Source organism: Cibotium barometz, chromosome 55, assembly GCF_041138505.1.
Source record: "Cibotium barometz isolate CiBa-2024 chromosome 55, ASM4113850v1, whole genome shotgun sequence".
Classification (NCBI taxonomy): domain Eukaryota; kingdom Viridiplantae; phylum Streptophyta; class Polypodiopsida; order Cyatheales; family Cibotiaceae; genus Cibotium; species Cibotium barometz.
The window spans coordinates 19,412,895-19,426,303 of record NC_141100.1 but is presented as its reverse complement, the minus strand read 5'-3'; the positions used below and the strand labels follow the sequence as shown (position 1 = coordinate 19,426,303).

Sequence of the window (13,409 nt, the reverse complement as noted above, 5' to 3'; positions counted from 1 at the left end):
AGCCATTCATGATCTGTTATAGCCAAGGGTACTTCCTGTTGCTGATTATCATGCACAAACTGAAGAGTCTCTTTTGTCCAGTTGGTTGTTGCATTGTATGTTCGCATCCAAGGTACACTTAGAATGATATCTTCATTGAGCCGTTTGTCTGGCATAACCTGGAATTGATGTGGAAAATTGCATCCATTGATGTTGATATTTACATTTGCACATCCTATGCTTCTAAAATGACACCTTGATTTGTTGCTTTTAACTCCATTTTTGTTGATTACAGCGGTTCATTTGAAATCTGTTTGTAGTGGATAGTCGCATTACATTTGTACGAGCTCTTGTATGCACAAATGCTCTTGTAATTGATCCATTAAGTGTCTGAACAAGCACTCAAACATCCATTCCACCAAGCCATTCATCAGCTTGTAAAGCATTTATTCGTACAGGTGGTGGAATTCCTATTTGTGGTTGTTGATGCAGCTGTTGAAGCCTTTCTTTTCGTTTGAGAATCCGTAGCTTGGCTTCTTCTTGCGCTTCTTGAATCTTTTATTGCTCTTCCATTTTTCTTTCTTTAACCACTTTAGCTAACAATTCCGGAGTTAATGGTAGGTGATATTTCTTTAACTTGCATCCACTAATCCAATTGGGCATCTCTTCTCCCTCAAGTGTAACGAGTTTAATGGCACCACTAGGTGATATATAGCATGAATCACAAATGGTACATTGCCCCGTTTCTTTAATTTCCTAGCATGTTGTTTCAAGGTGGAGTACTATCATTTGACGAGCGGCAACAATCGAGCGAGGGATAAAAAGCGAGCAGAAATAAAATGAGTGAGGAAAAAAATGCATAAATTAAGAAAAGCCTCAAAGTAAAGCTACATAGAAAAAAATACACAAGACTTCATTCTAGCAAAAACATTGAGGTTTGTAGAATCATTACTGAATTTCCTTAAATGGAATACAATATTATCAACGGATCACTTCTTCTATCCATCATGTTGTGGATGTCAAAGGCAATGATAGCTTCAATAGGAGGCCTTTCAAAAAAGAAACCACATTAAAGTAGACATTTAATATCTTCTAAATGGCAGTATAGTACATGTCATCTATCGTTAAGTCAAGGCACTAGCAATTATCTTTTGAATTGTGGAAGAATTATGTGTTAGACACAGATGCTCCATGTAAAATGTGGATATTTTAATTTTATCAACATTTTTTTCTCCTTAATGGCACATCAAACCACCATTAGATGACTCATGATTTGCTAATGTTTGATCTTGTAACTCTACACTACAAGAAACTAGGGGTGTGCTCTTCAAGCGAGTCTTCAAGGTACACCAAAAAGCTCTAGCCATTATAGTCCATGCTTAGTCATGAAAAGAGATTACTTTCTAATAAAGGTTAGATCTAGCATCTGTACAATGCATATACGCTTGAATCCATAGAAATCACTGTCTCCATCTTAGTTTAACTCTACAAATGAACTAGCCTTGCACTAGCTATGTTATAGCATCATGAAGAGCGCAAATGGTCCCCACGATAGATCATCGCTAACTTGCAATTTAAATCTTATAATGAATATCTCCTTTATATAGAAAGGTAGAAGGAATATCTCTAAGCAATATAGGTGACATGTGTTTAGATCATGTGACAACCGTGAATGATAGGATGGCGTAAATGGTAAATGCTACTCATAAACTGCAAATGTCACAGAAAAAAACTTCCACATGATACATCAAAATCCCATGGTCTAGGCACCATGACCATTTAAGCTATGTAAAAGGCATACAAGTCATTTTCAAACTCAGTGCTACCTAAGTCCCAAACCTCATAAGCGCGATGTGAATTTCAACCTTGAGTTTTAGAAATGAGCTCGAAAGCTATATACTCAATATAAGGCACAAACTTATCGAGGTTTTCTCCTTGTTGATGTGACCACCAAACATCAAGAAGTTGCACACAAATTTTTAGGTTAGGCAAACCCTGTCAAAATGTTTTCATTTTCACTTACCTCAACATCATGAGCTTCTTTCAAAGAGGTAGTGGATACATAGTTAAGTGTGGTTAGGATATGGGGGATAGCTATCAATGGGGGTGTGTACGGTCCGTTGGCACCGAAGCACAATTAGACAAATATGTACTAGTGTCTCAGTAATGTAAGACCACGGTGTTATATGCACTTTATACACCTAAAAACAAACTACTATGTTTTGTCACTTGAGAAGATGCCTATAATATTTTGTGAGAAATTTGGATACTCGCAATAGTTGATGGTGCCACTATGACAAAACATAGCTGTAAGTATCAAAAAATATGTTACGATATTGATGTCCAAGGTGGTTCCACTAGCGAGAAGTGCAAGCATCATCATTGTAGTGGTGCTAAGCTCTTCCTTTTGTGAAATCCATGCTTCTCTTAGATGAGTTGTGGGCAGTGTTCAACTAAATCATGGATCCACAAATACTAAAATATCGATCCAAAAAAAAAAGTAGTACACGTGGGGTGGTTTAAGTTCCACTTGGTGGCAACCTTAATTTTTTGCAACCAATCAAGGAAAAAGCTCCGACTCAGGCTTAACACAATTGTAAAATCCGTGTCTATAGCGAGGAACAATATGGGTCCTTGACATCGTTCAAGTGCCAGATACTACAACTCAGTATGGTATACCATCAACTCATTATCATCATCCTCTTCTCTACTATCATTTGTTTTCACCATTCCATTAGTACAAAATGGCTGCAAAATTTCAAACACAAGATCAGAAGAGAAGTATAGTACCACGTGGGCCTTACCATAAGGATGTGCAGGATACCCAAATTTATGTAAAGGGAAGAGATGCATTACACAAGAGGTGGCCGCAAAGGAGAGTAGCTTGTAAATGGAGGATGGTAATAGACTACAAGTGGATGAGAGTATCCTAAAGATTCAAGAATGCTTATGTGCTTGTCAATTCATGCTTGCTGAGGGTGTTGTCATGCATATCCCCTGAGTGTGCCATCATGCATGGCCCTTAAGCCACATGATGTTTGGTGCTTCTCATTGACTCCATCCTGGCAACTCATCTTTCTCTCACCACCCCATTTTAGATAGCGTTTGGAAACGCTAGCTTAAATTGGGTGGTGAGAGATACACAACACCACACCACTTCAAGTAGCATTTGGAAATGCTACTTGAAAGGGTGTGGCTTTTAAGTAGCATTTTCAAATGCTACTTGAAGTGGGGTCGTACCTTGTCTTCTTCATCAGAAAGACAACATCCAAATCTCTCTCTCTCACCATCCCATTTGCAGCAGCATTTGTAAATGCTTCCTAAAAGTGTGTAGTGAGAGAGCTCCTCCCCTTCAACCTGGCCCTCTCATCTTGCATTTCAAATGCTAGCCGCTATGAAGATGAGGTCCGCTCAAAGTCCACAACTCACAACCCAACCTCTCTCTCTCTCTCTCTCTCTCTCTCTCTCTCTCTCACCGCCCTATTTGAAGTAGCATTTGGAAACGCTTCATAAAGGGGTGTGGTGAAAGATCGATCCACCTGCCACCAACAACTAACGATGAAGCGACCCCCGCATGGCACACACGCAACTCAATTTGGAGTGCAATCCTCGCCGGCATCCATGCAATATAGACGGTGTATGACCACCATCGCAACATTGATATCAATTCAATCGTCCAAGAACGGCTTGCCTTGATAGAGCAACAGCTCAAGAATAGCACAGTGCACGCCCAGGCGATCCTTCAGCCTAAAAGACAGGAGAGGCATGCCGAAATTAGCTGCCAGGCCAAGGAGCGTCAGTTCCTACAGCATGAGCTGGACCAATTGCAATAAGCCAATGTAGCTGCGCAAGACTACCGTAGCTGGAGTGATGTTGTTTAACGAGCAAGAGAAAGCAAGCAAGGGAGAAAAAGCAAGCGAGGGAGAAAAATCAAGCGTGGAAAAACGAGCATGACATTTGAATCATTAAACAACATTGACTTGGTTTGTCAAACCTTCCAAGTACATTACATGAGTCATCTTGTTTGTATGGTTTAGTGCATTATATGACCTTGAGCTACATATACACATTAGAGGGGTTTCATAGGCTAACCGTGGTTAAAGTTGCTACACCTCAAAGCTTTAGTTTTTATGCTTTTATTGACACATATGGAAAGCACAATCGTCATGTATGATACAAACGCATCAACATATGATAGATTTGTGATGTGAACATGTGCAAACTTATGCTACTTTAATTTTCTTTTGAATAGAACATATATTGATTAGAATACTTTTATAGTTGCATCAAAGGGAGTTGGCCCAGCGCGGTAAAGAGCGTGGGATGTTGTCGCGCCCGCTGGAGTTCAACCTCGGCGACATGAGGTGTGGGTGTGTAGGCGCGATCCTGTATAAACTAGTTGATGCGAAGCATCAGACGTAAAAAAAAAAGAATACTTTTATAATCGCACTGTATACCACTCATGGAGACACTCACATGGATTCAACAAGAAAATCTTTCCTTCCATTTTTCACATCCTTATAATATGAAGGTATCAAAATAGACATATGACATTTGACTATATCCAAATAAGAATGATTTGAAATTATGATATCGACCAAATTTCCCCCTTGTTACCACTTCACAAATGTTAGTAATAAATTTGGCCTTTACTTATTATGAGTTTTGCCTCTATGAAATTCTATATTATGAGTACGGGCGTGGCTATTATAGCAAATAAGTAAAAGTTAGTAGAGACTAATAGAGTCACTCTCTCATTCAAAGCAATAAAATTGTTTGTTTGAAGACTATTCGATAAAATCTAGTATTGAAGATTAACAACGTTTGTGCTTAACAACATAAAGACTCCACATCAAAATGACTGTGTACAAAGAACAGGCTTGTACACATTCCCACTACAATTACTAAATTGTGGATTATAACCACATCAACAACTTATACAAGGGAAGGACTGCATACCTAGACAAGTGTAGTTTGAGGAAAAGAACTGTCGACCCACACCATTCCCATAAGCGCACCTTGCTTTTTATGTTGTCCATTGTAAAGAAATAGCTAATTTTGAACACTTGAGGGAGAAATCTCTCTCTCTCTCTCTCTCTCTCTCTCTCCCCCGCCCCCCAGGAGTTCAAAGCTCTATCATTGGGCTCTAGCCCCAAACCAGGAGTTTTAATTGACAGAGCAGCGCCCCGCTCACCCTTTCCATCGGGTCTCTGCCCATCTGTCTGCCCAACCTGCTAGAGATAGTACCCCATGCTATATCGATGACTGTTCACTAGTGCTGCACTGCGCTGCCCATGCGCCTAGCTAATACATTGCAGTCTGCATACTAGTCCTCTACAACCACCCTCTGTATTCAGCCTGTCCATGTTCCCACCTGACTGCCCACTCAATTTTCACTGCCCGCACTCCATCAAAAAACCAGCCGATGTAGCCGCCTCCTCCTCCGCCCCACTGGTGATACCTACAGAGCAGATGCTTGCTGCCCCATCGACACCCTGTGGTTGTGCTAGCACTCCCACGGCCGTCAGGTTCTGACACCAACAATACCTGCTCACTAACGCTGCCCACGTGCACCATGGCTTCACAGCTACCACTGCTATTTTCTTGAAAAAATTCTCTCTCCTCTCCAAGCCTTCTATCGTAGCGTTTGGAAACGCTTCCCAAAAGACCATGGCAGGGATTTCAAATTAACGTAATCACGCTCTATTTTTATGTGATCCCAAAGTGTTAATTAACATTAATTATCATAGAAACTTGAATTTTTTACAATCTATTTCTACCAACCTTTTATGTAAGTTTAATTGCATCAATTTAACAAAACATTTCATATTCTCAATGACATATTCACATGGATGGTAATTTGTGTGATTACGTTAATTTGAAATCCCTGGACCATGGTGAAGGGATTTGAAGTCATTACATACGCTTGGGCTTGACTTCCCAAAAGGACATTGGTAGACAGGGGTGTCTACTCACGAGACGAGCAAGGCATGCCGGCTTGAACCCTTAAGCCATATTGACGAGACTGTAGAGGAGTTGGATCGGACATTCTTGAAAGATGAAACGCACAAGAAAACTACAGGCATCTGCTAGCACGCTATTTGCTGTTCAAAAGGGTACTTCATTCACATGTGCGGGGGCTTTGAGCTCTTCAACTCGGATTCACTATAGAAAATTAGGAGGTAGTTATAATTCTGTGCCAAGTCGCCAAAAACTTCATCATCTAATAGAACTAGAAAGAACAAGGACACATGTAGCCACTTGTCCTCTCACCTAATCCTTTAGACTAGCGTTTGGAAACGCTGGTGCACCCAAAAGGTGTCAACACCAGGTAAAGGCCAAAGTACAGGTATGCATGCAAGCAAGATGATGGAGCCATGTTTGTACAAGTGCTGGGTACGTGATGGGACATGCGCTAGCTGGAGCTATATACCAAAAGTGGTTTTTACGGGTCATTTGATATCGAATGATCGGGATACTTGGATGTGGTTAAATTGCTGGTATAAGAATGTCTTTTGTAGCCCCAAATGTGATCTCCAAGTTGGGTTTTACGGCTCATCAAACGGAGTTTTTAATTCCAACTTATGCTAGGTTGAAGCTGGGGGAACAGTCTCTTGAAGCATACGGAGCAGGTTGCTAGTTTGAGGCCATGTGGCCATTTATGAAGTGGAAAGTGAGTTAAAACTAAAGAAAGCTGAGGATTCATGCATGAGAGAGAGAGCTCTCCACGTTTTGGGGGTGAGGAGGAGCGAGGAGAAGCAGGAGGAGCTGTCGCACAGGGTTTTCGGGGCCAAAAATCACTGTTTTGGCCATAACTTGCTCTCTCGAAGTCAGAACAGGGCAACCCGGGACTCAATTTTGGGGTTTTGGCACGTTTTGGACGCAACCGTGCCTTTAGATTCATCAAATTATGACTGTAGAATGGTTTTGCAGCAACTTTATACTTTGCCTTTGAGCGAAATACAGTAAAAACAGCCTTCTTTTTTTGGGTATCTTGTCAATTTTTGTTCTTTCGTGCATGGTGCTCGTGGAAGCAGTGGCTCCGAGTTGTGATAGCAGAGAAAGAGACAAAGAGTGTGTGTGAGAGAGATAACAGGAAGGAGATCTGTGTGTGTGTGTGTGTGTGCGTGTCTGCCTGTACAAAGATTGTTTTGCAGATTGTGTAGTTTTCTGTATTCTTGCTAGTGGATTGGGGTGTTGTGAGAATCCTGGGCTATAGAGAGGCGTTGTTGTTGTGTTCTGGGTGTGTTTCCCATTCCCCCTCTCCATCTTCTGGTGCCCCCACGGAGGAGCATTTACTGATTGCTCGGTGGTCGATTTCAATCGATTTGAAGAATATGGTGCAGAGTTGAAGATGATGGTGCCAAGCGTTGGTCCGATTTTCACAGGAGTTGAAGATCCTGAGCATTGGGTAGCAGATTTTGAGCTATGGATGCTATCGATGCGCATGACAACAGACGAGACAAAGTTGCAGACAGTGCCGCTGCTGATGCGCGATAGAGCAAAGGTCTGGCTTGATAGTCTGAAGGGTGGCGATCGAAGAACATGGCCGGAATTGCAGACTCAATTTTTGAGGAAGTTTCGAAAGGTGATATCTCCTGAGGAAGCGAGTGCAAAGCTGAAGGCGTTAAAGCAAGATGTAAGTAAAGATTTTTCAATTTTTCTTGAGCAATTTGAAGATTGTTGGAGGCAGTTGGAAGTTGCAACTCGATTTCAAGGCAGTGAATACTTCAAGCTGTCAAAATTCTTGGATTGCCTACATCCAAGAATCAAAGAAAAGGTGGAATTTGGTGGTGCGGATAACTATAAAGCTGCCGTTTTTTTGGCAAAAGTGAAGAGCGAAAAGATGAAGAGACAGTTGGAGAAGGGCTTGCTAAAGCCTGAAGATTTTGTTCCTGTTTCGACAATGGTGCAACGTGTTATGCGACCCAAAGCGGCTCCGGATTTCCGATTTGCAGAGCCTAAAGAGGTAAAACCTGTTGTTTATTCTTCTACATGGGTGCCTCTTGTTTCCTATGCATCTATGCCAAAGACGTATATCCTCATCAACGAAGATGAAGGTTGTGTCTAAGAGGACATGTGTGTAAAGAATGCAGCAGAAGTGGTGGAGGAAGTGCTAGTAGATTGTGAACGCCAACCTGCAAAAGAAGAGGCCAAGTTGGACATGCAAGTGCTAGAGGCTAACATGGAATCCAATGCGGAGCTGGAAAGCCAACATGAAGAGGTAAAAGAGCCTGTTCTTATGGATTTTGTACATGTAAAGGTAGCAGATTGTGCACAGGTTGGGGATGTCATAGACTCACAGATGGACGAGGATGATGTACAAAGCCAAGGGGTTGAGCAAACCTTCCTAGAGCAGCAAGAGGATGAAGATGCTGATACGGAGTCAACTTATGAAGATGATGAGGATGATTCAAGCTCAGACTTCTGGGAGTCAGGTAGAGATGATAGCTTGGGTGAGAAGTTCACTTCCTTTGGTGAGCAGAGTGACTCTGACAACTTGATAATGGTAAGGTTGGAACCCTCTCCTTGTATGTCTGAAGATGTGATGGTAGGCAATCTACATGAAGAGCAGGTGGATGCATCAAAGGGTGCAAACCTGGACATGCATGTAAAGGTGGTATGCGGTACCATGTTGATGGCTATGCTTGTGAAAGTAGCAGTGGAGTGGGCTATGTTTGTGCAGCAGGTACAAGGCTTTTCCAAGAGAGATGAAGCCACATCTGTTATGGAAGAAAAACAGATAGATGAAGCTATGGTTACAGGTCTATCTTATGGCTGCGAGGAAATGGAGCTAGGTTTGAGCTCAGTGGAGACGGATAGTGATGAAGCCTGTCCAAGTGAGTTTGCATACTCTTACGAGGAGGGATATGCTACTGATACTATGCTTCTTGATGATGTGGTATGGAATGAATTTCTCTCTTGTTTATCTGAGGATGTGGCAGTAGGACATGTACTTGAAGAACAGGTAGACAAAGTTGGCTTGCAAGAAGTGATGTTTGAGCAATATGGATCAGTTTGTGTAGAAGGTCTTGAAGATATGATGATTGAAGATGCTACAGAGTTCGAGTCAAGTGAGGCGCCTATGTCAGCTGAAGAGCCTATGGTTAAAGGGTTGCAAGGGAAACAAGTGGATTTGATTATGCAGAAAGAGGTGTTGAATTGCTAGCGTAAGCAGCTATGCAGAGGATTGTTGATGAGTATGTTGTTGAAGACTTCTTTCCAGTTGGTTTTATGGCAGGTACAGAGCTCTCTTGAGGAGCACTATGGCAGGGAGATTGCTCCAATTGATGGGCCATGTGATTGCATGGGGTGTAGGTACTGCTTACACTAATGTGCATGCTTATGTTATGCATGAAGATTGTTGCTGGATACAGGTTGAAGCTGGAGAATGTTGTGAAGAGATGCCATGTGGCTCTATGTTCTGGTTTGCAAACGCATTAAAGGCACATGTTATGTGTAGTTTACAGGTGTTTGGCTATGGTCAAGGCTATCTATTTGATCCAGGAGGGAATGTTTGCAGGCGATGCTGCTTATGGCAAGCGATTGTGTTTGTGTTTGATCCAGGTGGATGTCAACAAGTGATGCAGGGGGGTGGGCAACCCACCTAATTGTGATCTTTTGGTAGTCATGAATAATACTTTGTATATACGGTTTGGCACTATGTTTTTCAATAAGCTTGGCTATGGTTGAGCATAAATGCTCAACTTGGGGATGGGCAATGATGGTGCACCCAAAAGGTGTCGACACTTAGAGTTGACCAAGGTATGTGTCTACTATCAATTTTGAAGTTGATACAGTGTTTTGGCACAAGCCAAGGGTACGTGGATACATGCTAATATGCCAAAAGGTGGAGAAAGAAAGCCTTTGGGATGAACCACCTCATAACCATGTAAAGAAAGTGGGTAGAGGGTTGCCAAGTGTTAAGTTAGGAGAAACTGACTCTGGACAGGAATATCTCATGCACCGAAAAGTCCCAATTAGGGAAATTTTTACAAAAGTGCGTTTTTGTAAAATCTGGTTTAGAGGAACAAGGAAAACTGCGTTTCGGACATTTTTGTCTCTCACGCGCAGAGGCTAATTCTGCACCGTTTAGGAGATATTCAAGTTTTCGTAAACTGGTCTCTGTAAGACAGAGAAGAGAGAAGAAGCAGAGGAAGCAGAGGGAGAGAAAGAGAGAAGGAAGAAGAGAAGGAGAAAGAAAAAGAGCAGAGGTAGCTCCAAGAGGAGAACACCGTCGTTGTACAACCCAATTTTGTGTATGCAAGCTACATAGTCAAGTTCATCTTCTCTGTGTTCGCCATCTCTACGTCTTTTTCTTCTTGTGTACAAGTGTGCCCGGTTGTGTGCGTGTGTGAGCCTCCCGAGAAGATTGTGTGCATGAGAGAGAGAGAGAGAGAGAGAGAGAGAGAGAGAGAGAGAGAGAGAAGGAGTGTGAGAGTATGTGTGCAGGAGAGAGCAAGAGAGAGATTGAGTGAGTGGGGCTATGGTGGCATGTGTGATTGTATAATTGGGTGAAAACAATTGTGTAGTTTTCTGTATTCTTGCTAGTGGATCGGGGTGTTGTGAAAATCCTGAGCTATAGAGAGGCGTTGATTTGTGTTCTGGGTGTGTTTCCCATTCCCTCTTTCCATCTTCTGGTGCCCCCACGGAGGAGCACACTGATTGCTCCTTGATGAAGAGTTCGTGAACAAAGATGATGCAGAATTTTGGTCCGTTGTTCAACGGTGATGAAGATGCAGACGAGTGGATTGCGGATTTTGAATTGTTTATGCTATCGTTGCGGATGTGGAGCGATGAAGCAAAGTTGCGAACGATGTCGTTGGTGTTGCGAGGTAAAGCAAAAGCCTGGTTCGATGGCTTAGAAGCTACAAAGAAGCAGGACTGGATTGGAGTTCGAGAGCAATTTCTACACAGATTTCAAAAGGTGGTATCGACTGTTGAAGCAGATGCAAAGATTAAAGGTCTCACCAAGATGTAAGTGAAGAATTTTTCATCTTTTTGCAAAAATTTGAATCATGCTGGAAGGATTTAGTTAGTGTTACCCAAGTTGCCAATGCGGAATTCTTCAAGTTGGAGAGGTTTCTAGCTTGCCTGCATCCGCGAGTCCAAGAGAAGGTAGAGGATGAAGACCCAAAGAGTTACGATGAAGCTGTCAAGATTGCCAAAGTGAAGAGCCGAAAAATGAAGAAGAAACTGGAGATGGGCTTGCTCAAGCCTGAAAATTATGCCATTGTTTCGACGTCAGTGCCGCAGGCGGTGCAACCCGAGATGATTCCAAATTGCCAACATGCAAAGGTTGCAAAGTTGACATGGGTAAGCCATGTTCCTTATCATATTCCATTGGTTTCTCCTATGAGTTATGCGTCTACAAACCTCATCAACAAAGATGAGGGCCTTGTCAAAGAGGATATGTGTGTAAAGAAGGTAGAAGATGCGACAGATTTGCAAGTGCTAGCAGATTATGAAGGCCAACTTGTAGAAGAAGAAACCATGCCGGACATGCAATTGTTAGAGGTTGTTGAGGAAGCGGATGCGAAGCCAAATAGCTGTTATAAAGTGGAAGAAGGTGATGTTCATGATCAGAGAAGTGGGCAAAACTTCCTAGGACAACAAGAAGGTGAACTGCAGATACGGAATTGACTTATGGAAAGGAGGACAAAGATTCAAGCTTTTGGGAGTTAGGAAGTGATGGTAGCTGGACGGATGAATCCACATCCATAGAAGAGCAAACGGATGTTGATGGTTCTTTACTATGTGGCAAACCAATATGTGATGGATTTCTTTCTTATTTGCCTGATGATTTAGTGGTAGGCCATGTGCATGAAGAGCAGGTGGACGGAGCTAACATGTGGGAGAGAATGGCTGAGCAGTGTAGCTCAACATCTATGGAAGTAGAAGATGAGACTGTTCCTCAAGGAGTCGGGCAACCTTCTTGTGCTCATGGTGTGCTAGCAGCTGAGCAAACACAGACATACATGGTTTGTTCTCATGATGCTATGGAAACAGGTAACGCTATTGTTAAGGACGACGAGCTTACTTTGCAGGCTCTCCACAGCACTAGCTATGTCCTTGGAGATGTGATGCTACCTGCAGGTTCTTTTGATCAGGTATGCCTTGATGACGAGGTTGATTGGGGGTTTGATGACCCAATGATTGATATGGATGAAGAATCACAGGTGCTTGTTAGCAAAGCTTTAGCCAGGATACAGGTTAAGCGAGACATTGCCTCTCAACAAATGCAGGTTTCTTTGGGTAAGGAATTGCTTAATACGTTAGTTATGTATGCTGAAGCAGTCATTGAAGGGTATTTATATCAGCCACAAGGTTCTTTTGAGGAGATTTCTTACATGGAGGTTGTTCCAATATCTTGTTGGGAGGAAGGGTCAGATATATGTGTTGCACATGCTAATATGCAAGCAGGTACCACGTTTGGAGCGCTCAAGATGAATGCAATGCAGCCAAGGTTTTGTTTTGATCCAGGTGGACATCTGCACTTAATGCAAGTGATTGGGTAACCCATTTGAGGAGATATATGCAGGATATAGCAATAAGACATTGTACATATGCTAGAGTCAGGTTTTTTGCTTCAGTTATGATATGTAGTGTTTGTAGTTTTTAGTGCCAATAAATGTACTTATGGTTGAACATAAATGCTCAACAAGAGGGTTGGGCAATGATGGTGCACCCAAAAGGTGTCAACACCAGGTAAAGGCCAAAGTACAGGTATGCATGCAAGCAAGATGATGGAGCCATGTTTGTACAAGTGCTGGGTACGTGATGGGACATGCGCTAGCTGGAGCTATATACCAAAAGTGGTTTTTACGGGTCATTTGATATCGAATGATCGGGATACTTGGATGTGGTTAAATTGCTGGTATAAGAATGTCTTTTGTAGCCCCAAATGTGATCTCCAAGTTGGGTTTTACGGCTCATCAAACGGAGTTTTTAATTCCAACTTATGCTAGGTTGAAGCTGCAGGAACAGTCTCTTGAAGCATACGGAGCAGGTTGCTAGTTTGAGGCCATGTGCCACTTATGAAGTGGAAAGTGAGTTAAAACTAAAGAAAGCTGAGGATTCATGCATGAGAGAGAGATCTCTCCACTTTCTTAGGCTGAGGAGGAGAGAGGAGAAGCAGAAGGAGCTGTCGCAACAGGGTTTTCGGGGCCAAAAATCACTGTTTTGGCCATAACTTGCTCTCTCGGAGTCAGAACAGGGCAACCCAGGACTCAATTTTGGGGTTTTGGCACGTTTCGGACGCAACCGTGCCTTAAGATTCATCAAATTATGACTGTAGAATGGTTTTGCAGCAACTTTATACTCTGCCTTTGAGCGAAATATAGTAAAAACAGCCTTCTTTTTTTGGGTATCTTGTCAATTTTTGTTCTTTCGTGCATGGTGCTCGTGGAAGCAGTGGCTCCGAGTTGTGA

At 42.4% G+C, this 13,409-nt stretch overlaps 2 protein-coding genes and 1 pseudogene across 3 annotated transcripts; all 3 read left to right on the top strand.

Moving 5' to 3' along the window:
* Positions 1–5,883: 5,883 nt before the first annotated feature.
* LOC147607477 (uncharacterized) lies at positions 5,884–12,877 on the top strand. 2 transcript variants are annotated; one of them, XM_086790406.1, is made up of 2 exons: positions 5,884–7,948; positions 8,079–12,877. In XM_086790406.1, the coding sequence occupies exons 1-2, from the start codon at positions 7,334–7,336 to the stop codon at positions 8,097–8,099; spliced, it is 636 nt and encodes a 211-aa protein (XP_086646532.1). In that variant the 5' UTR covers positions 5,884–7,333; the 3' UTR covers positions 8,100–12,877. The 2 variants fall into 2 exon arrangements, with proteins under 2 accessions (XP_086646532.1, XP_086646531.1); XM_086790405.1 differs by having other exon boundaries at positions 8,076–12,877.
* Positions 8,057–12,877, top strand: LOC147607475 (uncharacterized). The gene has a single exon (XM_086790404.1). It carries the CDS (start codon positions 8,057–8,059, stop codon positions 9,146–9,148), a length of 1,092 nt encoding a protein of 363 aa, XP_086646530.1. The 3' UTR covers positions 9,149–12,877.
* On the top strand, positions 10,676–12,877 carry LOC147607476 (uncharacterized; annotated as a pseudogene).
* Positions 12,878–13,409: the final 532 nt, after the last annotated feature.

Coding starts and splice junctions, on each gene's coding strand:
- LOC147607477 (XM_086790405.1), top strand. CDS start 7,334: ATGATGGTGCCAAGCGTTGGTCCGATTTTCACAGGAGTTGAAGATCCT. Junction 7,949..8,075: donor GATTTGCAGAGCCTAAAGAG/GTAAAACCTGTT, acceptor TAAAGAATGCAG/CAGAAGTGGTGGAGGAAGTG.
- LOC147607475 (XM_086790404.1), top strand. CDS start 8,057: ATGTGTGTAAAGAATGCAGCAGAAGTGGTGGAGGAAGTGCTAGTAGAT.